The 25082-nt window shown below is 42.6% G+C and overlaps 1 protein-coding gene across 2 annotated transcripts in view; it reads right to left on the bottom strand.

Annotated features, from left to right (window-relative positions):
* The window catches only part of ATP2A2 (ATPase sarcoplasmic/endoplasmic reticulum Ca2+ transporting 2), a 165630-nt gene that overhangs the window by 27893 nt on the left and 112655 nt on the right, over positions 1 to 25082 (bottom strand). For both annotated transcript variants that reach the window (XM_029571797.1, XM_029571796.1), the window contains exons 9-18: positions 24129 to 24217; positions 20731 to 20833; positions 19565 to 19696; positions 19348 to 19470; positions 18939 to 19157; positions 15158 to 15493; positions 12997 to 13217; positions 10723 to 10925; positions 1476 to 1561; positions 695 to 828 (exon numbers count right to left, since the gene is read on the bottom strand). In XM_029571797.1, the coding sequence (XP_029427657.1) occupies positions 695 to 828; positions 1476 to 1561; positions 10723 to 10925; positions 12997 to 13217; positions 15158 to 15493; positions 18939 to 19157; positions 19348 to 19470; positions 19565 to 19696; positions 20731 to 20833; positions 24129 to 24217 (1646 nt within the window). The remainder of the gene's footprint in view (positions 1 to 694; positions 829 to 1475; positions 1562 to 10722; positions 10926 to 12996; positions 13218 to 15157; positions 15494 to 18938; positions 19158 to 19347; positions 19471 to 19564; positions 19697 to 20730; positions 20834 to 24128; positions 24218 to 25082) is intronic.

Genomic DNA, 25082 nt, shown 5'->3' with positions numbered 1-25082 from the left:
AACCAGCTATATATAAAATTCATCTTGTTTTTCAATTAGCCTTAACACCTTGTACAGTTTACAAACTTCTCATCTATAAAATTAGGTTAACTGAATGTAGCCAAATTCCTTCAGGATATATATTTATTTTTAATTCCATTATTGCTGTTATTCTAGAAGGCATATCCAAGACTGGAATTTCAATGGTAGCACATGGCACCTATACCTTTCCGAGTCGACAAAGGTCCAATGCTTACATGCATGTCAGACTGCATTCACCCCTCCACGCCAAAGTACATACTTCACATGATGTGAAAATACTAGGCATGGATTCGTAGTGTAACCCATGGAGACCTTGCTCTTCTACATAACCCTTATTAAAGGATTTATGAGCCTTGCAGCAGAGTGTTTTAAGGTTAAACTTTATTGATCGACATACACAGATAGCGGCTCGAGAGCAGCCAATTAATTTTTCCCTTTTATCCCCAAACTAAACCTACAGTAAAACTCTAACCTAAGAGAGAACAAGATAAGAGTATTATCAATTGCTTCCTTTCAAACAGGCAGATCAATGTTTTAATAGTTTTTTCTCTCTTGGAAGAAAATTGAATTATGTTGGTCCAATCAAAGTTGTCAGGTATGTATGATGTTCTGAGGTTATATGGATCCTTTCTACAAAAGCTGTCCCATCCCTCCTTGCTTGAATTACACCAACCTGTTAAGAGCATTGCACATCTCTATGGTGACCAAGACGGACAGAGCCATTGTCATTGGGTATGGGGATTCAAAGACCACACACTCCACACCAGCAAAGTCTGGGTTTTCCTCTTTACATTGCAGGAAGTGGCTCTGCAAGGAAATAATTGTCCTGTAACATCACTCAAAAGGAGATAAACATGCACAAGAAAGCTGGAAAGCTAGATTCAGTGAAAATGTGTACAATGAGAACTTCTTCCTCCTTTATTTTAGTGTTGTAATCATAGCTTCCAACAAGAAGTTTCACTCAGAACTGAGGAGGCCTATTTTCCAGAACATGCATGTGTGTATGAATACAGACTTCCCTAACCACCCCCCCCCCCCCCCAAAAAAAAAAAAGAGAGAAGAAAAGAAGAAACCCATTCCATTTGGACTCCGTGACAATCCCTGAAAATCTGGTGTGATTAGGACACCAGCCAGGTTATTAGGATGTGGGACACACAAAGATGGGATCTCATGTACATCCGACTTTTCTTTCTTTGGAAAGTAAGTACAAAAATGTAATTTCCATCTTGGAAGCTCTCCAGCTGACACCTGAAATCCTTCAAAAACAGTTGTGACTCCTTCTGCTTGTTTTTAACAAGTCTATTTAAAGCTGGGTAGTGCTAAGCTGTATGATCACATTACAATCTAAACAGAGGTTACTTTTTATGTTCCCTGAAAATTGGAAAGCTCACACACAAAATATACCATCCTGAACACCTGTGGATCATGTTAAATAAAATGAAACAAGCCAATACCAGCTGGTAAAAGGTAACTCTTGGGCCATCATCTGCAGCAATGAACCACCAGGCAGCAGCACCCACTGTAGCTGCTCCAACATAACCTGAAAAAAACAAAACACAAACATTGTATATTGCACAATTAATATTCTACAGTAGGGTTCGTTCAAACAGCTTTATCTACCTACTACTAATGGGACACATTGTTGCTACTTCATTTTCAAAAACAAAAATGCCCAACTTTGTGATCACTATTCATCACAGAGGACAGCTGCCTGCCTTTTCATCTTATTCTGGGATGAACCACAGAGTTAAATAAGTAAAACTGTAGTGAAAATTAATGTCTAACTATTATGGGCTATAACATCCTGGAGAATGGAAAATTGAAAGGGAGCAGCAATTACCCAGAGATTGATTCTTTAGTATTCAATATGTGCAGAAAATCAGGCCAGCGTGTACCATGCATATTTTAGGTGTCTGCGTTCGTATGCAAACAACATTTTTTTCCAAAAAAGGAGTGGGGGGGGGGGTCTGAGCAGGGCAGGGGCATTCTAGGATTTATGAAAAAACCAGCATGCAAATACTTCCGTGCACAAAGTGTGCGCTGGGATCCCCTACCACGCAACTTTACTTCTGCTACTGATGGTGTGTAAGTCCTAAAACAAAAAACTAGGCTATTCAGCAGGGTTTTAAGGGCAGGGGCTAACAGAGTAAAAGGCTGGTGGGCAGGTGCGTGAAAGAGAGAAAGCTGATGTGGGTGGGTGTGCTTGTGTCTGCACCTTTGAGAGCCTATATATATTACATACAGGCGTCTGTGAGGGAGAGAGGGAGAGTGTGTGTGTGTGTGTGGCGTGCACAGAGCCCCGGGCCGCACGTAAGTCCCGGGGCTTTGTAAAAGGGGCGTGTCCTAAATGACGCGGTGTTGCGGGGGCGGGCCCGGGGGCATGGCGCCTGCCCGGGGGCATGGTCGAGGCCTCCAGACTAACCCCCGGGTCGGGTGATGGCGCGCGCAGATTTACGTCTGCTTTTAGCAGGCGTAAATCGTGCAACAAAGGTAAAGGGGGGGGGTTTAGATAGGGCCGGGGGGGGGGGGGGGGGGGGGGTTAGGTAGAGGAAGGGCGAAGGAAAGTTCCCTCCGAGGCCGCTCCGAAATCGGAGCAGCCTCGGAGGGAACAGGCAGCGCGCGCTGGGCTCGGCGCGCACAGGTTGCACAAATGTGCACCCCCTTGCGCGCGCCGACCCCGGATTTTATAACCTATGCATGTAGCTTATAAAATCCAGCGTACTTTTGTTCGCGCCTGCTGCGCGAACAAAAGTACGTGCTCGCGCAATTTTATAAAATCCAGTCTTGTGTGGCCTTACCTCCCCCCCGAATCCATGAAAATCTCAGGATGACTGGAAATCAAAAGGTCCCAGGTGTGGAGAGAGCAGGAGATTTTTTAATCCTTCTTAATTTTAATTATTGGGTGTAACTTGCTGTTTTGAAATACTTTGTTTTTTTAGGACATTAGAACTTTAATTATTGGATTTTTTGAAATATTGTATTTGTGTTTGGGAATTTTTGGATATTTTATTCATTAACATTTGAAATATTTCTTTTTATGAATATGATTTTACTATGTTATGTTTCTCAATTTTATTATTTAATATTTTATGAAGATTGGTTATGTTTTTGTTTTTCCATTGTTGCTCTGCATGTAGAGGCTGGCTTTTTGCGAGTTCCAGTTCACTTCTCAGCACGTTTCTATTTATACTTTCTGGACTTTTTTTTTGTATTAAAAACTTTTATTAGCAAACAGAAAAAAGAACATAGGTCCAGTGTACTATTAAAGTAGGTACATGCATCCAGAATCCTTAACAAGTACACAATCACCATCATAATTCTACTCCCCTCCCTCCCCTCTATATCATAATCAACATTTTTCAGCCCAGTCAAACAGTGTGATATAATGACGTCAAGAGAAAGAATGCTATAAAGGACTCTGGGTAACCTAAACTAAAGAAGGCCTGAGCAAAGGGATAACAAGATTGTTGAATGTAATATAAGTCAGACCTAAATCATGCCTCGAATCATGAATATCAAAAGGATTTACAAGACCACTGAGCTATGCTGTGTCATATGTCTTATACTATAATGTGAAAGGGTCCCAGACAGCCTGGTATGATGGTAAACGTTGATGCCGAACAGCGGTGATATGTTTCAGGACTTGTATTTTGTGCAGGTGATTGACAAGTTTCATTGGGGGGGGGGGGGGCAGTATGGGTGCATCGCCAGTTACGGGCCAAGGCAATATGAGCCACCATATAGATTCTGCTGGCAAAGGCGTTGTTGATGTTGAGATAGGCCTTCAACCGATATTCCAAGAAGAGCATAGGTAGGGTCTAATGGGATAGTCTGACCCACTAGTTGAGAAATCCAGTTTGTAATCTCCTGCCAATACAGGGTGATGACCGGGCAAGTCCACCATATGTGTATGTCCCAGTTTGCCCACACTGGCGCCAACAGGCTGCTGAGGAAGTGGGATAACATCTTAGACAATCTAGTAGGAACATAATGCCAGCAGTACAACATCTTGAAACAATTCTCTTGAAGAGCAGAAAGAGAACTTCTACGAGCATGGAGGAACCGATCCTCCCATTCTTCAACTGTCCAGGATAAATTAAGTTCTGTTTCCCACGCCAGGGAACAATCAAGTTTAGTCGACTGCGCTCCTTGTAAAAGTATATATAGTTTCGAAATGGTTTTTTTGAGCCCATGAGGAGAGAAACAAGTTTCAAACATGGTTTTTGTAAAGTCCAACCGATCAGCATTCATAAGGGTTCTAATAAAATGTGCTATTTGTGCATATTTTAAGAATGGAAGATCCACGGTGGGGTATTTAGCTTGTAGGGTCGGGGAGGATAAAGTTCTTTTTTCCTGTGTCAATGCTCCAATATTAGACAATCCCAGGGATTTCCAGACTGCAAATGTGTTATGAGGTAGTCCCGGTGGAAATTGGGTGTTGTAGAATAGAGCAGATAAGATGATACGGCAGTCTTCCTACCAGCTTCGATTTCCACCGCGTCCAAACCTTTAGCGTTGTGTTGAGAGTAGGAGGAATCAAGAGTACTGTGCGCCAGGTACATCGGGGTTGCCAAAACATTGCGCTAAGGCTCATTTCCCCAACCAAATATTGTTCAATATTCTGCCACGGGACTATATCAGGGAGTCCAGCATGCAACTGTATTACAGTCTTCATTTGAGCCGATGCATAATACCATGCCAAGTTTGGTACTCCCAATCCCCCGCTTGCTTTAGAACGAAAAAGTACTGCTCAAGCAATCCTTGGTGGTCTTTTCCGCCAGATAAAGTCGAAAATTTTCCTCTGAAGAGTCCGCAGTATGCTGTTCGTCAAGTAAATGGGTAACGTGATGAAAAGGTATAGTAATCTAGGGAGAACGTTCATTTTAATTATGGTTATACGTCCAAGCCAGGAATGAGGATCCCTATACCAGCGGAGAAGGTCTCTCTCAATGGCCTTAGTCAGCGGTAGGTAATTGAGTTGGTAGAGACAGGTAATATCTGCGCCCAGATAAACGCCCAAATATTTTAATGGTTTAGCCATCCATCGAAAAGGCAACTGAGCCTGAAGGTTGTGCACAACTGGGACAGGCAAACTGAGATTCAGGATTTCAGATTTCTCTAGATTTACTTTAAAGCCAGAAACCGAGCTAAATTGTTGAATGGCTGTCAGTACAGCAGGTAGAGATAGCTGGGGGTGAGTAAGAGTAAAGCAAAATTGCTTACCTTGTAATAGGTGTTTATCCCAGGACAGCAGGATGTAGTCCTCACATATGGGTGACATCGATAATGGAGCCCTATACGGAAAAACTTCTGTCAAAGTTTCTATTAAACTTTTGACTGGCACAGAGACGACTGAGCATGCCCAGCATGCCATTATATTCTCTGCCACAGGGGTCTCCCTTCAGTCGCTTTTGTAGCAGTTAGCGTTAGCCAAAAATAAAATAATAAAATGTATCGGACCCAACTCCGCGGGGGTGGCGGGTGGGTTTTGTGAGGACTACATCCTGCTGTCCTGGGATAACACCTATTACAAGGTAAGCAATTTTGTTTTATCCCAGGACAAGCAGGATGCTAGTCCTCACCTATGGTTGGTTAGCAAGCTAGAGGCTGGGTCATTTTGTAGTAAAGCAACAGTAATATTGTGGTTGAAATGAATCAGCCGAAGATCACAGCAGATTGGATGTAGAAGGAGTTGGGATTAAACTGGAAACAAATTCTTTAAGACAGATTGTCCATAGGCTGAATCCTGTCGTCGTCCTTTGTCCAAACAGTAATGAGCTGCAAAGGTGTGAAGAGAACTCCATGTTGCTGCTTTACATTTGTCAATTATTGGCACTGAACGATAATGTGCTACTGAGATTGACATTGCTCTTACTGAATGTGCCTTTACTCGCCCTCGGAGAGGAAGACCTGCTTTTTCATAGCAAAACTGTATGCAATCTGCTAGCCAATTGGATAAAGTATGTTTACCCACTGCTTTACCCGGTTTGTTTGGGTCATAAGAAACAAAAAGTTGATTTGATTTTCTGTGGACTGCAGTGCGGTTCAAATAAAAGGATAGTGCACGCTTACAGTCCAAGGTATGTAAGGCCCTTTCTCCTTGGTGAGAATGCGGCCTTGGAAAAAATGTGGGTAAAACTATGGATTGGTTCAAGTGGAATTCCGTAACTACTTTGGGAAGGAATTTTGGATGTGTACAGAGAACCACTCTGTCATGTAGGAACTTCGTATAAGGTTCGTACGTGACAAGTGCTTGTAACTCACTAACTCTCCTAGCCGAGGTAATGGCTATGAGGAAGATAGTCTTCCATGTGAGAAATTTAGATCTCTGGAACATCCTTGTAATCGTCAGATTCTGGGACGCCACGGATCCGTAAGCTACAAAAGTAAAAAATGTCCAAGAGGCATGGTCATTGTTAAAAAATACCATTCTAGAAGCACAGTCCAGATGTATTCCACACATTAAGAAAGGTGGAAAGAAGGCAAAACGATTACCGGCATGGTTAAAAGGGGAGGTGAAAGAAGCTATTTTAGCCAAAAGATCTTCATTCAAAAATTGGAAGAAGGATCCAACAGAAGAAAATAGGATAAAGCATAAACATTGGCAAGTTAAATGTAAGACATTGATAAGACAAGCTAAGAGAGAATTTGAAAAGAAGTTGGCTGTAGAGGCAAAAACTCACAGTAAAAACTTTTTTAAATATATCCGAAGCAGAAAGCCTGTGAGGGAGTCAGTTGGACCGTTAGATGATCGAGGGGTTAAAGGGGCACTTAGAGAAGATAAGGCCATCGCGGAAAGATTAAATGATTTCTTTGCTTCGGTGTTTACTGAAGAGGATGTTGGGGAGGTACCCGTAATGGAGAAGGTTTTCATGGGTAATGATTCAGATGGACTGAATCAAATCACGGTGAACCTAGAAGATGTGGTAGGCCTGATTGACAAACTGAAGAGTAGTAAATCACCTGGACCGGATGGTATACACCCCAGAGTTCTGAAGGAACTAAAAATGAAATTTCAGACCTATTAGTAAAAATTTGTAACTTATCATTAAAATCATCCATTGTACCTGAAGACTGGAGGATAGCAAATGTAACCCCAATATTTAAAAAGGGCTCCAGGGGCGATCCGGGAAACTACAGACCGGTTAGCCTGACTTCAGTGCCAGGAAAAATAGTGGAAAGTGTTCTAAACATCAAAATCACAGAACATATAGAAAGACATGGTTTAATGGAACAAAGTCAGCATGGCTTTACCCAGGGCAAGTCTTGCCTCACAAATCTGCTTCACTTTTTTGAAGGAATTAATAAACATGTGGATAAAGATGAACCGGTAGATATAGTATACTTGGATTTTCAGAAGGCGTTTGACAAAGTTCCTCATGAGAGGCTTCTAGGAAAAGTAAAAAGTCATGGGATAGGTGGCGATGTCCTTTCGTGGATTGCAAACTGGCTAAAAGACAGGAAACAGAGAGTAGGATTGAATGGGCAATTTTCTCAGTGGAAGGGAGTGGACAGTGGAGTGCCTCAGGGATCTGTATTGGGACCCTTACTGTTCAATATATTTATAAATGATCTGGAAAGAAATACAGCGAGTGAGATAATCAAATTTGCAGATGACACAAAATTGTTCAGAGTGGTTAAATCACAAGCAGATTGTGATAAATTGCAGGAAGACCTTGTGAGACTGGAAAATTGGGCATCCAAATGGCAGATGAAATTTAATGTGGATAAGTGCAAGGTGATGCATATAGGGAAAAATAACCCATGCTATAATTACAATGTTGGGTTCCATATTAGGTGCTACAATCCAAGAAAGAGATCTAGGTGTCATAGTGGATAACACATTGAAATCGTCGGTGCAGTGTGCTGCGGCAGTCAAAAAAGCAAACAGAATGTTGGGAATTATTAGAAAAGGAATGATGAATAAAACGGAAAATGTCATAATGCCTCTGTATCGCTCCAGAATGTTGGGAATCATTAGAAAAGGAATGATGAATAAAATGGAAAATGTCATAATGCCTCTGTATCGCTCCATGGTGAGACCGCACCTTGAATACTGTGTACAATTCTGGTCACCGCATCTCAAAAAAGATATAATTGCGATGGAGAAGGTACAGAGAAGGGCTACCAAAATGATAAGGGGAATGGAACAACTCCCCTATGAGGAAAGACTAAAGAGGTTAGGACTTTTCAGCTTGGAGAAGAGACGACTGAGGGGGGATATGATAGAGGTGTTTAAAATCATGAGAGGTCTAGAACGGGTAGATGTGAATCGGTTATTTACTCTTTCGAATAGTAGAAAGACTAGGGGGCACTCCATGAAGTTAGCATGGGGCACATTTAAAACTAATCGGAGAAAGTTCTTTTTTACTCAACGCACAATTAAACTCTGGAATTTGTTGCCAGAGAATGTGGTTCATGCAGTTAGTATAGCTGTGTTTAAAAAAGGATTGGATAAGTTCTTGGAGGAGAAGTCCATTACCTGCTATTAAGTTCACTTAGAGAATAGCCACTGCCATTAGCAATGGTTACATGGAATAGACTTAGTTTTTGGGAACTTGCCAGGTTCTTATGGCCTGGATTGGCCACTGTTGGAAACAGGATGCTGGGCTTGATGGACCCTTGGTCTGACCCAGTAGGGCATTTTCTTATGTTCTTCTTATGTTGTTTCACCGCGATCGGTTCGAGATCTTCAAGTTTTTCTAGGATGGCTTGGTTTTCATTTTGCAATTGTAAATATTGTGTTACACGTCGCCATTTTGTCAGCGTGGCTCTCTGCCCTGAGCTCCAGCTCCTCCACTCTGTTGCCCAGCGCCATGTCCTCTCTTAATTCCATCATTGTGGCAAGGAGCTCCGCTTTGTGTTGCTTTAGGTCATTACGAATAGCCATAAACCAGCCACGCAACTCGTCTCGACTAGGAATGTCAGTGATCTGTAGCGCGGGACCCAGAGCAGAGGGATTCTCCCCGAGGGCGGTGCCATCTTGGGATCCGGGGTCCTGCAACTCCTTCAGTCTGCTGCTCCGATTGCAATTTCTGGTATTTGTATTGCTTAAGGTCTGCTGTTTTTAGTTTTGCAGCCATGGGTGCTGATTCTCTGACAACTCAGTAGTAAGTTATGATCCAAAAATCTGTTGTGCGCGCACAAGGACAGGGTTAAGAGATCTTATGCACGGGAGCTCAGCACTCACACGTCCATCTCCAGCGCGCGCTCAACAGCACCCCCTTTCTGGACTTTTTAATTCTGTATTTGGTCAGGGTCTGTCTGTATTCTACATACGTGACAGAGGTGAGCTAATTTTGCTGGCATGTAGTTTCTGTGTAGGGATCTATAGTAGCCTGGCTTGTTTTGTTTTCCCAATAGGAGGTATATTAATGTTCTAGGGCCTGGTGTAATATTTGCAGTGTTGTCTTTTCATAGATAAGGTTGCTACTGTTTGAATGCTTGCAGTTAGAATTGTTTTGGTATGGGATGTTTACTATATTATGATGGTAATTACATTTATTCGTGGCTTTCTGAGATGATGCCATAAATCTAGGAGTTCCAAGTGTCTTTTTTGCAGAGTTTTTCGGTTGGCAACACACCAGTGCATGTAAATATAATATGCATGTTGTGATATTTTGCCTCAGAAGACTGTACTTGTGAATATTTTATGTAATTTGTTACAAGTGCATAATTTGTTACAAGTGCACAAATAAATTACGAGGGTGTGGGATTGTGGGGGTTGGTGTGCGTGCAAAGCTGTAAGGTTTCCCTAGGGTATTTAATACCCTTCCCTTGACCATGGGTTCTATGGAGGTATGGATGGGTGTCAGTTTTTAAAAATATAGATTGCTGGAGGGGGCAGCACAGTAATTGTTCACACAAGCCAGCAACTTGAACAAATCAAAGAAACTGCATGGGATAGAAAAAGAAAATGTACAATTTTTATTCACTGCAAACAGCCTCAGTTGGATTTACCTACAGCTTTACTTTTTTTTTTATATCCCAAGCTCCATGCATACCCATTCATCCTCATCTGATTACAAACACTTATTCACCCTTTCAAATCTGTCTCAGTCTAGGAGATAAAAAGAAGTTTCAAGTTCTATGCCCAGGGATAGTCATACTTGGCAAAGGCTGAGTTATAGTTCTATCGAATGTCCACTGGTAAGTCCCTGACCCCCCAAAAAAAAGAATTTTAGTAAACATATCAGATCTAGTGGACATTCTTGTAGATTAAACATTTCTATATGAAAGAACAGTATGTGATGCAATATCTCCTCAACATTTCCTGTTCTTTGTACCTTTTAGAGAGTGAATGTGTACTAAAAATGCTTCCAGGTGCGCTTTCTTCATTGCAGCACCACCAACTTTATGAAATTCCCTTCCTATAGATATCAGAATGCGATTCACTTAATTTCAGAAAACAAATCAAAACTTTATTTAATTTAGCGTATGGTTAATTTTACCTCTATTTTGCTTAAAAAAAATTTATGTTTTCCCATTCATTTTGTTTATTTGACATTTGTCATTTAATATTAGTGATTTTATGCTGTCTTCTGTATATTTTATTATGTATGTAATTTTGTTAACCGCCTAGGCCTAAGTGTTAGGTGGATTATAAATCCAAATACATCTACATACATTTAAAAGCTACAGTTAGAAGCATACAAAGTTTCAGTGATATTGGAAAAATAAGCTGAAAATGTTTCTACTCACATCCAATAGCCAGGTAGCGGAAGAACAGCCACCCGCTGATAAGTGGCTCTTTGGGATTGCGAGGCGGTTTGTTCATGATGTCCAGATCAGGTGGATTAAAGCCCAAAGCTGTGGCAGGGAGGCCATCAGTCACAAGATTTACCCACAGAAGCTGGACAGGAATCAAAGCCTCAGGGAAACCAAGAGCAGCAGTCAAGAAAATACTGAAGAGAAGAGAGACAAGAGTGAAGTTAAAAGGTTACTCTGCTACAGAGGACTCAACATCCCCAGCTTCCCATCCAAGAGGGATTATACAATGAGAATCTAAGACCGTTCCAACATCACATGCCTAGAACTGTTCTTGACAAAAGCTGATCTGGCTCACTGTAAGAATGGAAAAATTACTTACCTGATAATTTCATTTTCCTTAGTGTAAACAGACCAATGAGGAGTCTTTACTATATTTGCCCTCCAAAATACCACAATAAATGATTGTTATACCCCGCCTTGAGCCTATGTCACCTAGAAAAACCTCCCTACTGTTCAAGTGCCAGAGAAGCCTACCCAAGTCAAGCTTGGAGACAGACTAACCTGGTAGTCCAGTAATACACACTAAGGTTAGGCAAGGCCATCCCTCCCTGCTACTCACTCAACCAAAGTTGTCTCCATTTCATCCTAACAGGCTCGCAGTTCCAGATAAACTTACCCATCAGTCCATGTAAATCAGAAAATAAAACCCTATTAGGTATAGCACATGGGACATGTTGGATTAGATATAAAACTAGGAAGAATATTCATCTTGAGCAGATTAATTATTCCCACCCATGAGATAGACATCTTGCCCCAGGTCTGCATCTTTTTCTTAATGTCCCCAAAGAGGCCACCAAAATTTTTAACAAACAGCACAGATCCCTGGGGAAATATACAAACTGTACAAAACCGTCTTTGCACTACTCAAAAGCTAGTAAAAACTGCGCAGGATTGGCCTTTTTTATCATCAATAGGGAAGTTCTCAGATTTTTCTACAGTTTTTTATTTATTTATTCCACGTTTTGCACTTTTTCAGCACTTCAAAGTGGATTACATTCAGGTACTGTAGGTATTTCCCTATCCCCAGAGGGCTTACAATCTAAGTTTGTACCTGAGGCAATGGTCACAAGCAGTGACAGTGGGACTTGAACTATGGTCTCCTGGTTCATAGCCCACTGCTCTAACCACTAGGCTACTCCTCCACTCCTCCACTCATTAACTTTATAACCTGAAAGGATCCCATACTCATCCAAAAGGCTTAACAGGACAGGCCCATTCACAAATGGCAACAAATAAATCAAAACATCATCTGTATAAAAAGAAATCTGCTCCATACCACTCAGCTTGCTGCCTTATGGCCATGGCTAAAAGTCAAGGAGCAGGGGACAACCCTGACGCATACCTCTAATGATATTAAAGCAAAAGAATAATGGATCACTGATCAAGACGCGCACTCAAAGTCGATGGTATATGGCCTTAACCCAAGATACTGATCTGGTAATCCAGCAGCAGCAAGAGTCTGAAACAGGAAGGGCCACACCAGCCTATCAAAGACCTTCTCAGCCTCCAAAGATGACCAAAGCCAGCTGGCCCCCTTTCTTGGCCATATGTAAAATGCTGAACAGATGTTAAAAGTTTTCATCACAAGCTTTTTCCAGCAAATTCCAACTAGAGAAAAGTTTCACTGGTTTCTAAACACACCTTCCTAGCAATTCAAGGACACTGGCTTCACTGTATCTCTCTGTTATGCATATATGTGGTTAGTAAAGTAGCATCCCCATTCACATCTTGGCTAATGGGGATATTACTTTACTAGCCACATATATGCATAAGAAGGTTTAAGGTTTAAAGATGTGGGTCTCTTCTGGAGGGGAGGGGGAGGAGGGGAAAATAAGATCACAAGCCTCACTGAGCTCTCTTAGGAAATGTTTCCCCCTGTGGTGTGAAATCAGATAAATAATGAAATAAAGAAACATTTTTCACGATTACAGAAGGTAAAAACATTAAATGTTTTGGTCAAAGAATGGACTTAATGTTATCTCTATTAAACTTCAAGAAGTCTGCTCGGAAAATGTGAAGACTCCTATAAACAGGTTTATTCAAATATTTAAAACGTTATATGGTGTTAATCACCAGTAAGAGTGATATCTGCTAACAAAATGGTAAACTACAAATCCTTAAACTCCCCTGATGCAGAATGAAACCCCAGCAGTAATGTTTATAGGGCATTAGGGTAAGCAAATTTTTTTTTTTTACTGGACATACCAAACTACCTCGCCCACATTGGAAGAGATGAGGTAACGAATGAACTGTTTCATATTGTTGTAGATTGCACGCCCTTCTTCCACAGCAGCCACGATGGTCGAGAAGTTGTCATCAGCCAGTACCATTTCTGAGGCAGTTTTAGCCACTGCCGTGCCTGACCCCATAGCAATGCCGATTTCAGACTTCTTCAGCGCAGGTGCATCGTTCACACCATCGCCCGTCTAGAACACAAATTCAAAATTTACAAAAAAACCCCAGCATTTTTCAGTTTCTCTCCTCTCAAATACATCCAGCCGTCCACCCAGGCCTAAGCGAGGACCTGTTCAAAGCCCATGCTCTTGCGTCAAGATAAGAGGATTAACCAGGAGGGGGGGAAAAAAAAAAAACCCAGCTTGCAGGAAACCTTGCCACAAAGCAAACGTTGCATATTAAGCTGTTAAGCTAGCAGGGTCATCCTACCAACAAGAGGTAGCCCACAGGCGCCCCCAGAACAGTTACGAGCCCAATGCTGACACAAGAAGCTTGACCAGCATCACCTGCTTCCCCAAAGATTGAACTAAGCAGTCACCAGGTCAAATTTAAGATTATAGGGCATTAAAACATGCCTCAGTATATTTTGCAGAGTATAAAAGTGAAAATGGAACCCAGGTCTTCTGGCTGGCAGCACTACCGCTGGCCTCAGTCCATCTCAATTTAGAGGAAGCTAATTTAACTAAACCTGAAAATCATCCGGAAATACTCTCTCTCCAGCATTTAATTCTTCAAACTGTGTCCCATGTGCGGTGGCATTGTACAAAACCATGCTACAAACAAAATGTTTGAATATAACAAACAAAACTCTTGCAAATCTGTACAAATAGAAAAATTAAACCCAAAATGAAAATCTGAATATATAGGACTATAAAGGACCTAGAATCTAAAAGACAACTTCTGTGTTTGCTACTTAAACTTTAACATAAGTTTTCCGTGCCAGGCTCCATCCGATTTCACCCATGCGTGAGGACTACCATCCTGTTTGTCCTAGGAGAATTAAATAATTCAGATATTTGGCAAAACAAAAGAAAAATCTTACACCCATTGAATTGGTAAAACAAAAAAGAAATCAAACTGTTATCAGGGTATTACTGAAATATGGCTAAGCACGTACAACGGAGGGAATAAACGAAGCTATAAAAACAAAACAAAGAAGTGCATGAGTCTTCCAGAAAAAAGTAAACCCATTGGTGCAGATTTTAAAAGACCTGCGTGCATAAATCCGGCTGGATTTACACGCGCAGGGGGGGTTACGCGCGTCAAGCCTATTTTGCATGGGCTCGGTGATGCGCACAAGCCCCGGGATGCGTGTATGTCCCGGGGCTTGAAAAAAGGGGCGGGGCGGTCCGGGGCAGGGCACAGCCAGTGGCCTCCGAAGGCCTGCCAGGCCAGCACGCGCAACCTATGCCTGCCCGGAGGCAGCCGCAACTTAAATAATAAAGGTTTGGGGGGGGGGGGGGGGGGGGGGGGTTTAGGTAGGGCTGGGGCGGGGCAGAAGGAAAGTTCCCTCCGAGGCCGCTCCGATTTCGGAGCGGCCTCGGAGGGAACAGGGAAAGCCATCAGGGCTCCCCTAGGGCTTGGCGCGTGCGCAAGGTGCACAAGTGTGCACCCCCCCTTGCGTGCCGACTCCGGATTTTATAACATGCACGCGGCTGCGCGCGCATGTTATAAAATTGGGCGTAGATTTGTGCTCGCCAGGTTGCGCACACAAATCTACGCCCGCAAGTCTTAAAATCCGGCCCATTATTAGCAAATCCAACAGCATTTTTCAGATTGGAAGCTTAAGAAAGTGAATCATATCCTTGATGCCAAGCAAAACTCTTGACTCCAAGTGAATAGGATCCAGCAATATATTTCTGCTCAGGCACCAGTAAAGCAATGGTATGTTAGCTAAGCATGCTTCGTCTCAGAGGGCATGAAGGTGCTGCTGTACAGAAGTACACTAAAAAGGTTATAGGCAGTCATTAGTCTGCCTATTTAAAATAAATTCATCAATGGCACTGAAATCTTAATTCGTATGGCTCACTTTTCTTGCTCTTCCCAGCATTTATCAGGCATCCATCTAGAACACATTATACCAGTTACTGCAGTGAAGATGCTCTTACAGACCTCTCTGCAGACTACTCACCATGGCTGTGATCTCATCAAAAGACTGTAGGAACTCCACAATCTTTGACTTGTGTGTTGGCTCCACCCGAGCAAAGCAGCGAGCATTCATGCAAGCATCTCTCTGAGCAGCCGGAGAGAGTTCATCAAATTCTCGGCCCGTAAAAGCCTTTTCGGAGACATCCTCATCTTCCCGGAAAATGCCAATACGACGACAAATGGCCACAGCTGTTCCCTTGTTGTCCCCGGTTATCATGATCACACGGATACCAGCCAGCCTACACAGCTTCACCGATGTAGCTACTTCTGTCCTTGGTGGGTCTAACATACCAACACAACCTACAAAGGTCAAATTGGTCTGAATGAAAGAGAAAAAGAGTTCAAGTTGAGCTCAAATACTTGTAGTTTCAGGTTCCCTTATTATAGACTCAAAATACACACACATACTCCATTCTACTAGTCTACAAATAAAGCCATCATAATCCCTTTGTAAGAATGTTAGGTGCTCCAGGTAATTATGTTGGGTTTGCACATGCACGACGTAATGATCTCACCTGGAGCAGCACAGGACTGTAGGGAGCGAAGGGGAAGTCTGCATCGCAGCATGGGTTCAGTCAGTGCAGCAGCCATGGCATACAGCTCTTTTCCTCTACAACACTTTCTGTATATGGGGAGAGGGGGGGGGGGGGGGGGGAGTAGCACTGAGCTGCAGCCCTGTCCTGTCTCCTCTCCCCCTGCTGTGCTTGGAAGCTGTGAGTGGGGAAAGGACCTCACTCGAGTGCACTCGCTCTAGTAGCTGCTGTGCAGCTCTTCCCCCACCTCTTCTCTCTGCTGTGATTGGAAGCCATGGAAAGAGGGGACGGGGACACAGCTCAATCTCACCTAGCTGCTCTTCCTGCACATCTCAGGAATGCCCCAGAAAAGAGAGAAGCACAGAAGAGGCAAAAAGGAAGGGATGACAGAAAAAATAGGAGTACAAACAATGGAGAAAGGAGAGGAGGGTGAGAGACAGAAGGCACAGGGAATGAAGGAGGAAGAGTCAAAAGGGCATAGGAGATATTGTAGGATGAGAGAGAGAACATATGCACCCCTCCCACCCTACACATACACCCCCACATGTATGCACCCTCATCCCATACATGCACCTCCATGAACCTGCACTCCCCCCCATGCTATTCAGACATGCCCAGCCACTCCACACACACACACACATCCCCTCTACATATCCAGGAAGAGGGGCAAAGTAGAGAGAGAGTGAGGATGAGAACATAGATACACCCAAAACGAGTACACTCCCCCCTCCCTGACATGCACAAATGCATCCCCAATACTCAAGAGTCCCGTAGCACAAACACTCAATCCTCCACCCCCACAGGGGGAATTCTATGGAGATTGCAAGGGAGAATGAGTCCATCTACCCTCTCGTCTTTGTGCACACATGGAGAAGAGGGGAAATGGGGAATGCAGTGAGGGAGAGCGAGAAAGGGCACATGCATACAACACCCCCATGCACAGGGTAGGAGATGAGAAGGAAGGAAAATGGGGGTGGGTCCCCTGCCCCAACACACCCACCTCCTAATGCCACTTCCCAGACAGGTGGGGAAGAGAGTAGTAGGGAAGAATGCAGAGAGAGTGCCCTCCCCCCAACCAATCCAACACCACATGCATGCACCCCACCTATCACTATAATACACCATCCCACCTGCATGCAATCACCTCTGCTGCTACCCCTGCAACCCCCCCACCTTCACACCCTCTGCAAGCCTTCTGACCAACAACCCCCCCCCCCCACACACACACACACACCCCTACCCCCAATCTTCCACTCCCAGCAGAGCACATACAACAACCAAAGTACATATCCAGCTGATGGAGTCATAAAACTGGCTTTTGATGTGGCCATGCAAATTAACGACTATTTTAGGTGTTCCTTTAATATCCATGCACACTTGAGGGTGGGGGGAACGTATTCTGGTGCTCTCCCTGTCCTTCCTTTCATTAAAAATCACTGGCCTTCCCCAGCTTGCATTTTCCACCTAGGCATGAACAAGGAATCTATAGCGGAGTCCACTGGCAGGGTTGGCAAGTAAACTGGCCGATACAGTAAGGAGCGGTAGGAAGAGCTGCGTTAGTGCCGGGCGCACCCGCGTTTGCCGCACGCACAGTCCGGCTCACCTACCGCTCGATACTGTATTTAAATAGCTTGCAAATGCAAGCCGCGTCCAAGAAGCGTCTGTGACGCGTTAGGCCCGCGCAACCCATTTTACTGTATAGGCGCTTAATACAGCGCCTATACAGTATCCTGGGTGCGCTGGTGCCTGTCATTTCAAATGACAGGCACCAGGAAGTGGATCCCAACTTTAACCCATGAAAACTTATTTTGTTGCTTTCAGCCCCTTCCCTTCTCTGCCGTCCTCCGGAGGGGGCAGCCGGTGGCGAAAGCAGCTTGGAGCGGTCCCCCCCCCCGTGCAGGTCACTCATCTGAAGATTGTGAAGTCAGGTAAGAGCCCACTGTTCTGTGCCCTCTCCAGTCACGGTGCGAGCGGAGCGAAGCGAAACGTACTTTCATTGGCCTGAGCGCCCGTCAATTTGGGCGCTCAAGCCAATGAAAGCACATGGACGGGCAGGCGTGACATCACCCGCCCGTCCATGTGCTTCATTGGCTTGAGCGCCCAAATTGACGGGCGCTCAAGCCAATGAAAGTACGTTTCGCTTCGCTCCGCTCCGCTCGCACCGTGACTGGAGAGGGCACAGAACAGTGGGCTCTCACCTGACTTCACAATCTTCAGATGAGTGACCTGCACGGGGGGGGGGACCGCTCCAAGCTGCTTTTCGCCGCCGGCTGCCCCCTCCGGAGGACGGCAGAGAAGGGAAGGGGCTGAAAGCAACAAAAAGTAAGTTGGTAACATGTCAAGTCGCTTCGGGAGGAGGGGATTTTAGGTTTTTAGGTTTCCTTCTGGGGGAAAGTTTGCCGCCTACCCTTACCCCTGCCTCTAACGCAGGGGTAGGGGTAGGCGGTAAATGAGCAGGTTAAACGCGCGGCAAAACAGCAGGGTAAAAAAGCGATAGTCGGGGCGCACGTTAGTGTATGGGAGGGAATAGCTAATTCGATCGTTTACATGTAATATACATGCCGCGTGCGGAAGGGATTACCCGGTGACTTAAAGAGGCGGTAAGAGTAGGTTAAAGGGGATAGTGTATCGCGGGTTGGACTAACAAGGCCGAAAAGTGAGTAGAAAGCGTGTTAGGAGCCGGGTAACCGCAGCCGCACTTTACTGTATTGACCTGAAAGTGAGCAGAGGTGTGACCTCCCCCCACATCCCTAGTCCTTCAATATTAATTTAAGGGAAAATTGCAATATTTAACGTTTTGAGGATTAAAATCACTTTGCAGTCCCTGTATTTTGTTTAAAATTCAATTTATAAAGGCCTGAGGTATCCACAGGAAAAGATGGCACAAGAACAAATTACAGTGATTTAGCTGAAACATGGTATTGTTTACTTTAATGTAGCTACCTAAGAAATATGCACAGTCAATGGTGACAAGGCTAGAAATAACAAAAGAGGAATACTGCACAAATGATTTAGCTGTATATTTCATCCACAAAAGTGTGACCTCAATTTTCAAAAGGTGAAATCAGCAGATCTACAGAGGCTGATCTGTTGGCATTCCTGGTGACAGATTAGACCCACACACTTGAATTCCCAGCCCATAACCACCAAGGGGGACACAGTGGTAACATTACAGTTTGCATATTTTCAAAGCATCACATGTTTGCGAAAGAGCTATTTAATAAAACTGACCTCATAGTTGATAAAATTTGCAGACTCTTCAAGGTTCATTTCTTCTTTTCTTGGTGGATTATCATGAGTGGCCAGAGCCAAACAACGCAAAGTATCCCTGCCAGTACCCCACTCTCTGATAACACTCAGGATCTTCTGCTTGATGCCTGCCGTCAAAGGAAGTTTGGTGCTGCCAACACGGATGTGTGTACATCTATCGATCACGCCTTCAGGAGCACCCTGGAAACACAGCAATGAAATTAAGATAGATTAACAATTCCACACCGAGATCAGATTTAAACTTCATGAGGTGTGGGGGAGAAGAGAGAAGACTGGATATTTAGGATTAGAATGCATCGGCTTTATAGATCAGCAAAGCCATCTGAGAACCTTCTGAAATGTTAAGACAAATTACGCTAACTATACTTGCCTTAACAAACATCTTGTTCATGGCAGTACGACTTGGTTTATTTGGTGAGCAATACACAGACATAGACTTTCTGTCTCTCGAAAATTCTAAAGTGAATTCTTTCTTCATTAGTTGTTTTATGACCTGTGAATGAGAAATGTCATGGATATAACATGTTGCATTGATGTGCCTACATCACAAAGAAAACACAACTCAGAATTAAGAAATAAATACCAACCGAGTTGCAGGCATTTGCACGTTCAATTCTGGAAAGTCCTTTAAGGTCAGTATCAAATACGTTCATCTTCTCAACCAGACAGGTGAGTGCTGTCTCTGTAGCTTCTCCAACCTTTTCATACACTCCTTTAACCTTTAATTGGGATGAAACAATCCAAACTCCTCGGTCAAGTAACATGTCAAAATAAACAGCTTTAAAGTCAGCTCTACTGTAATGTGTGCAGAAGGTAAGAATAAAAAAAAAAAAAAAATTGGCTTTCACTAGATGAAGCATGTGCCAGAACTTCTACGTTGAATACCCAGCAATACGCAAGTTCTTTGTTTCACTTGGCACCAGTACCAGGGAGTATACTCCCAGCATAGGGTGCAGACAACCCATCAAGGGTTTGAGCCTCACCAAAGAACACAGAGGGAGGGAAATCTGAGTTCCAGAACTGCACTCTCTCAGAAATAATGGTAAACAACTTTATTTTTATCGCCTGATAAAATAACACCAGCGGAAAAAAAGGTGGTGCTTTTTTTCCTAAATGAATTAAAAGCAATTTGCCTTTATGAACTATGATATTTTCATTAAAATTGATTTTTGACATTTGCCTACATTTTTGGGATCCTCTGATATACCTTCCCCTTTATCCCCAGACTACAAAATAGCACTACATATTCAAACACACTTCAGAATCAAATTTTGACTTAGCCCTGTTGAATCACAGCTCTAAATTGGCAAGTAAAAACACAAAGATCGCATGAAATTGCATTGCGAAATGTAGTGTAAACAATAATGCTCATTATGAAGCAAAAACCTGATGTATTAAAAAAAGTATTATAAAAACCCTAAAGAGAAAAGCTGAAGTGTGGATGTACAATCTAATTACATCTTAAGATACAAATTTGAATTCTCTTGAGTGATGCTGGCTAACCTGTTATATGTTCCCTCTCTGCTTTGGAAGCAAACATGCAGCCTAGGGTCAGAAATGTGCTCAGCCTATCCACCCCAGGACTGCTGCATGCAGATTTCTTAAGCTCTAGCACTGGAAATGCCTTGTGCTTTCCATCCAAATCACAAGAACAAATTACATCCTGCTCCTATGAAGTAAGCATTTTAGAAATTAAAATCAGAACTAGATGAGCTGCAAGCTGAATAGTTTGCAAATTAATTTTGCTACTTACCTCGTTGTAATCCAAAGAGGAATCATTGCAGAGTGCGCAAATTGTGGCCAGTTCTATAAGGCCATCATACTGATGGCATTTAACCAGTTTGTCATCTTTATGCCTTTCAAAAAAAGGGAAGAAAAGTTCCTTATAGATTAATTCCTAAAGATGCAGATATTTTCATGAAGTCTGGCATTCTTGTAACCATTAGTCCTGGAACAATCTAGTCTTTGAAAGATGTGATATCTCAAAGAAATCAACAAAAAAGTACATCAGCTTTTGAGGTCTCTTCAAAGATCTTATGTAGAGAAGGCATGTAAGGGTCTTGACCGCTCATGTACAATGTTTAGCTGTTCCTTTAAAAAGGTATCACAGGCCACAGACTATTTCTCTCTCATTTAACCTTTTGAGGCATTTATTGGTATACAGAGTTTAAATTGCACATGTTCCTCTGCTGGATAAGATAATTACTTAACTGTTGCTCAAAGTAGTATTTCCATGGACTCTCATAATACATATACTGTTCTTCCTAGGACTACTTTAGTCTCTCTCAAGATGAAAGCAAACTAAACTAAGGGCTGGAGCAAATTGTTGGCAGACAGTCACTAGGCAGAACTCTAAGCTCCATGGGCAGCACTCAACAGGTCAGGTAAGTTTTGCAAGAATTCATACTGTTGATTTATTTCTGGAGAAAACTGAATGGCAAAAAAGCAGGCAGACTGAAAAGATTTCATGAATTAACATACTAAAAACATTTTAGACTTGTTTTATACTCTCTTTGCACAAGACAGTCTAGCATCTCCCTTCTCTCATGCTTTAAACAGAGTTTCTCATGATTATTCAGCAATCTCTCTCCCCCCAGGCAGATGATAATTCTTTTGTCTTATCAGTCACACTTGGTGGCAGTGTTCAGACTACGTACTTGTCTGTTCATAGTATGCAACTAACTAGAATGTAAAATCTTTCTGGAAAACAGGCTCCTTAAAGCTTAAGAACTTACAGGTGTTCAATGGATATTTGGGAAGCTCCAATGTTCCAAGTAATTCTTGTGTCTTATCTAGGGCCAACCTTCAATGGGTGGCGGTTACATAGTTTCAATAAAAACTGTCTCCATCTGCTGGCAGGGGTACAAAACCCAGGAATCTGGACTGATCTGGGTACGTAGTGGAATATCAGATACCAAAGCAGTTTTAAAAATACTTCATTCTAAGTTATAAGATATCCTTAAATAGCTTTTTCTTTAAAACCCTGATAGCATAATTCTTTGCCAACATAAAATCTGTTTCTCATGGCGATTACAGACTTATCTAAAACATTTTCCATAGACAATATCCTTATAAAATGGTGGGAACGTTTCTGGAGGCACTGCAAGAGCCTACTTTATTCCAAAAATTACAGGCTCAGTTCCTTACAATGAGCTCTTAAAGATTTTTATTAAAAAGAACGAGGTGATCATGATATATTTATGCAATAAAACTCTGGTAATTTAAGAGCCATTTGTTTGGACACAAAGCTACATAGCATCTCCAAACCATTAATCATGGCACACTTATGACAGTGCCTGCACTAAAACCAATTACTAGTTATCTGCTCAAGAACAGATCTCTACTCCTTAGGATTCCTTTATGGCATTTGTGGGGTATTTGCCGGCACCTGTTTCTGAACAGAAATATCCCAATGTACACGACTTGCTGGATTCCTACCTAAACAGCAGCTGTTTAGTAAAGCTTAGTCCTGCATCAGGTTATACAGCTCTAGTTCACTTGGCTCAAGCAGTGGTGTGGGATGAGTAGCTAAAACAAACCACTCCTGATACCAAGAGGGATTAACTGTGCTCCAGTCTCAGTTAATTACATTAGGAGATTATACTGCATGATTTTAAAAGGCACATTTTATTTTTATAGCCGATTCAGAGTTTAAAAAAAATGTGTGATTTTCTTGGAGCACATGCCTTATGGACCTAGCTAAAAACTGCAGACTTACCGTACTTAAATTCTGACCTATTGCAAGGCAGCCTGGTATGTGCTATCTACAAACAAGGCCTAAGAAGAAAGCTACAAAGGGGAGGCAGGAAAGGATCCCTTCCCAGAGCTAATACGTCACTATTTTAAACACAAATGTAACGAAAACATAAACAACAAATGGGTAGAGATTAAATTACTTGTTCTTTCATGTCTTTCAAATGTTCCCAGTATTACCACCCTTGTCAGTCTGGGCCGTTTCCATAGAAACCAAATAAAGAAACCTTAAAATTTGGTTTACACACTTTTTATATTTCTGAGAACTATATAATCTCGACTACGGATTCTGCCAGCAGCTGAACTGCCATTTACCTGTACTACTATAAATCAGTGGGACAACTCCCCATGTCTAAAAACAAAAAAACTAAGAAATAAAAAGTGTTGTGCCTTGCCAGTGTTCCTTAAGTACAGTTAAATTTAATTTTCAAAGGAAATTAGAAAGAATGCAAAGTTAGCCCAAAGATAGAATCAGTGAAAAGAAAAACCCTGTAGCACTATGTCTGGTGGTTAAGAATCTGGTTCTAATCTGTTCAACATCAGGACTAATTGGGGGTCAGATTGCTTAGTCTTGAGGAAGGAAGGAAGATGGCTGCTGTCCTGATCCCTTCTGAACTCTCTTGTTGAGGAAACCCTTCCACCCCTCAGGGCTAGCAAGGGTTTCCAGTATTGCTTGGGCATGCTGTCTTGTGGCAGAGAATAAAATCAGAAGTAGTTTAGCAGTGGTACCTATTACAGGCTGATAAGAAGCAAGATTTATCATTACATTTACCATTTGTTAGCCTTATAAAAAGATATATCACCAGTAGCCAACTAAACCTAAAAATTGCAAATCATTTAAAAGGTGACCACCCTGTAAGTAGGAAGCAAAACTGAGTTTGGACAAGCAAGCAAGCTTCAGGTACTGTCTGTGGTGGTGCTCAAGTCAAAGCCAAAAAGTAATTCAGCTCTTGAGAAGCAGCCAGGTAAAGCAACTGATGAAGAATGAAAGTGATCAACATTCTGAATAGCATGTGTTTTTGCTCTATTGCAGCCATTTTAAATACTTAATGCAAATTAAACACTTTAGAGTGACTTAAATGTCTGGGACCTCACCTCCTCTGCAGAGTTCATATGGTCGGTTTTTTTTTTTTTTTACTTCAGTGGTTCCTAACCCCAATCCTTGAAGCCCACCTACTGGTTTTAAGGATATTCACAGGGAATATGCATGAAATGTTTGCATACACAAGTGATCTATACCTCATATGGCCTTTTCAGTGCTAGATGAAATACAACTTTTAATTCCAATAAAGATTTTTCAGGTTATGCTTAGATTAGGTATGCAAAGTTATTTTCCCTACATAAATATGCCCATCCTGCAAATTGCATTTGTCCATCAATAAATGTATACAAACTTACACTTCTCCCATTGGAGCATATGTAGAGCCAGTTACAGTAAATTCATTCAGCAAACAGGAATCACCTTCCACTCTTTCCACAACAAACATCTGTAGGGTAAAAAAAAAGGTTTTAAAATTTTATGGTAATGATACAAACCTCTTGATGGTGGCCACTTGATTAAGCAACATAATACCTCAAGTACACCAAGATCAACAAACATTTTTTGCTGCCTAGCACCTTCACTGGTCTCTGCCAGATATGAGAACCTTTGCTGGTTTCTAGGACTGGAGAGGGGCCTGCCTACCCCAAGGAACACCCACAGTACTGCCAGTTAGCTAATAGAAGCCATCAGTAGTAGCACAAACTAAGCTTGGGTGCACCACTGCCAGGATCAAATTTTAAATTGAAATGAAGGCAAAACCACTTAGTCTGTAAATTCTCTGGGGCATAGACCTGTCATATCTGTAAAAATAATGTTGTAAACCATCTTGAGCTAAAATCAGAAAAGCAGGTCTTGATAAAAGCACAGTTGCTTAACTGTAACAGGTATTCTCCTAGAACAAGCAGGATGGTAGTCCTCAAAGATGGGTGACATCAGATGGAGCCTGGCATGAAACTTTGACTGGTGCACAGAGCATGCCCAGCATGCCACTATCTGCACATCCATGCGAGGTCCCCCTTCAGTCTCGTAACAGAGAATACGAGCAAAACACAAAACGGAAGGAGAACCCTACTCTGCAGGGTGGCGGGCGGGATTCCTGAGGACTAACATCCTGTTGTCCTAGGAAAACACCTGTTACAGGTAAGCAACTGCACTTTCTCCTAGGACAAGCAGGATGGCAGTCCTCACAGATGGGTGAATACCAAGCTCCAGGCTGTCCCTGTCAGCAAGTGAGATCAACAGTTACCGAACAAAGTGCCAACGGAACAACAAGAACTGCAGTGCTGATGGTCAAGAGGGGACGGCCTGGT

This window comes from Rhinatrema bivittatum, chromosome 11, assembly GCF_901001135.1.
Source record: "Rhinatrema bivittatum chromosome 11, aRhiBiv1.1, whole genome shotgun sequence".
NCBI classification, from domain to species: Eukaryota; Metazoa; Chordata; class Amphibia; order Gymnophiona; family Rhinatrematidae; genus Rhinatrema; species Rhinatrema bivittatum.
Note: the sequence above shows the minus strand (reverse complement) of the source record. Positions and strands in the feature narration are given on the sequence as shown.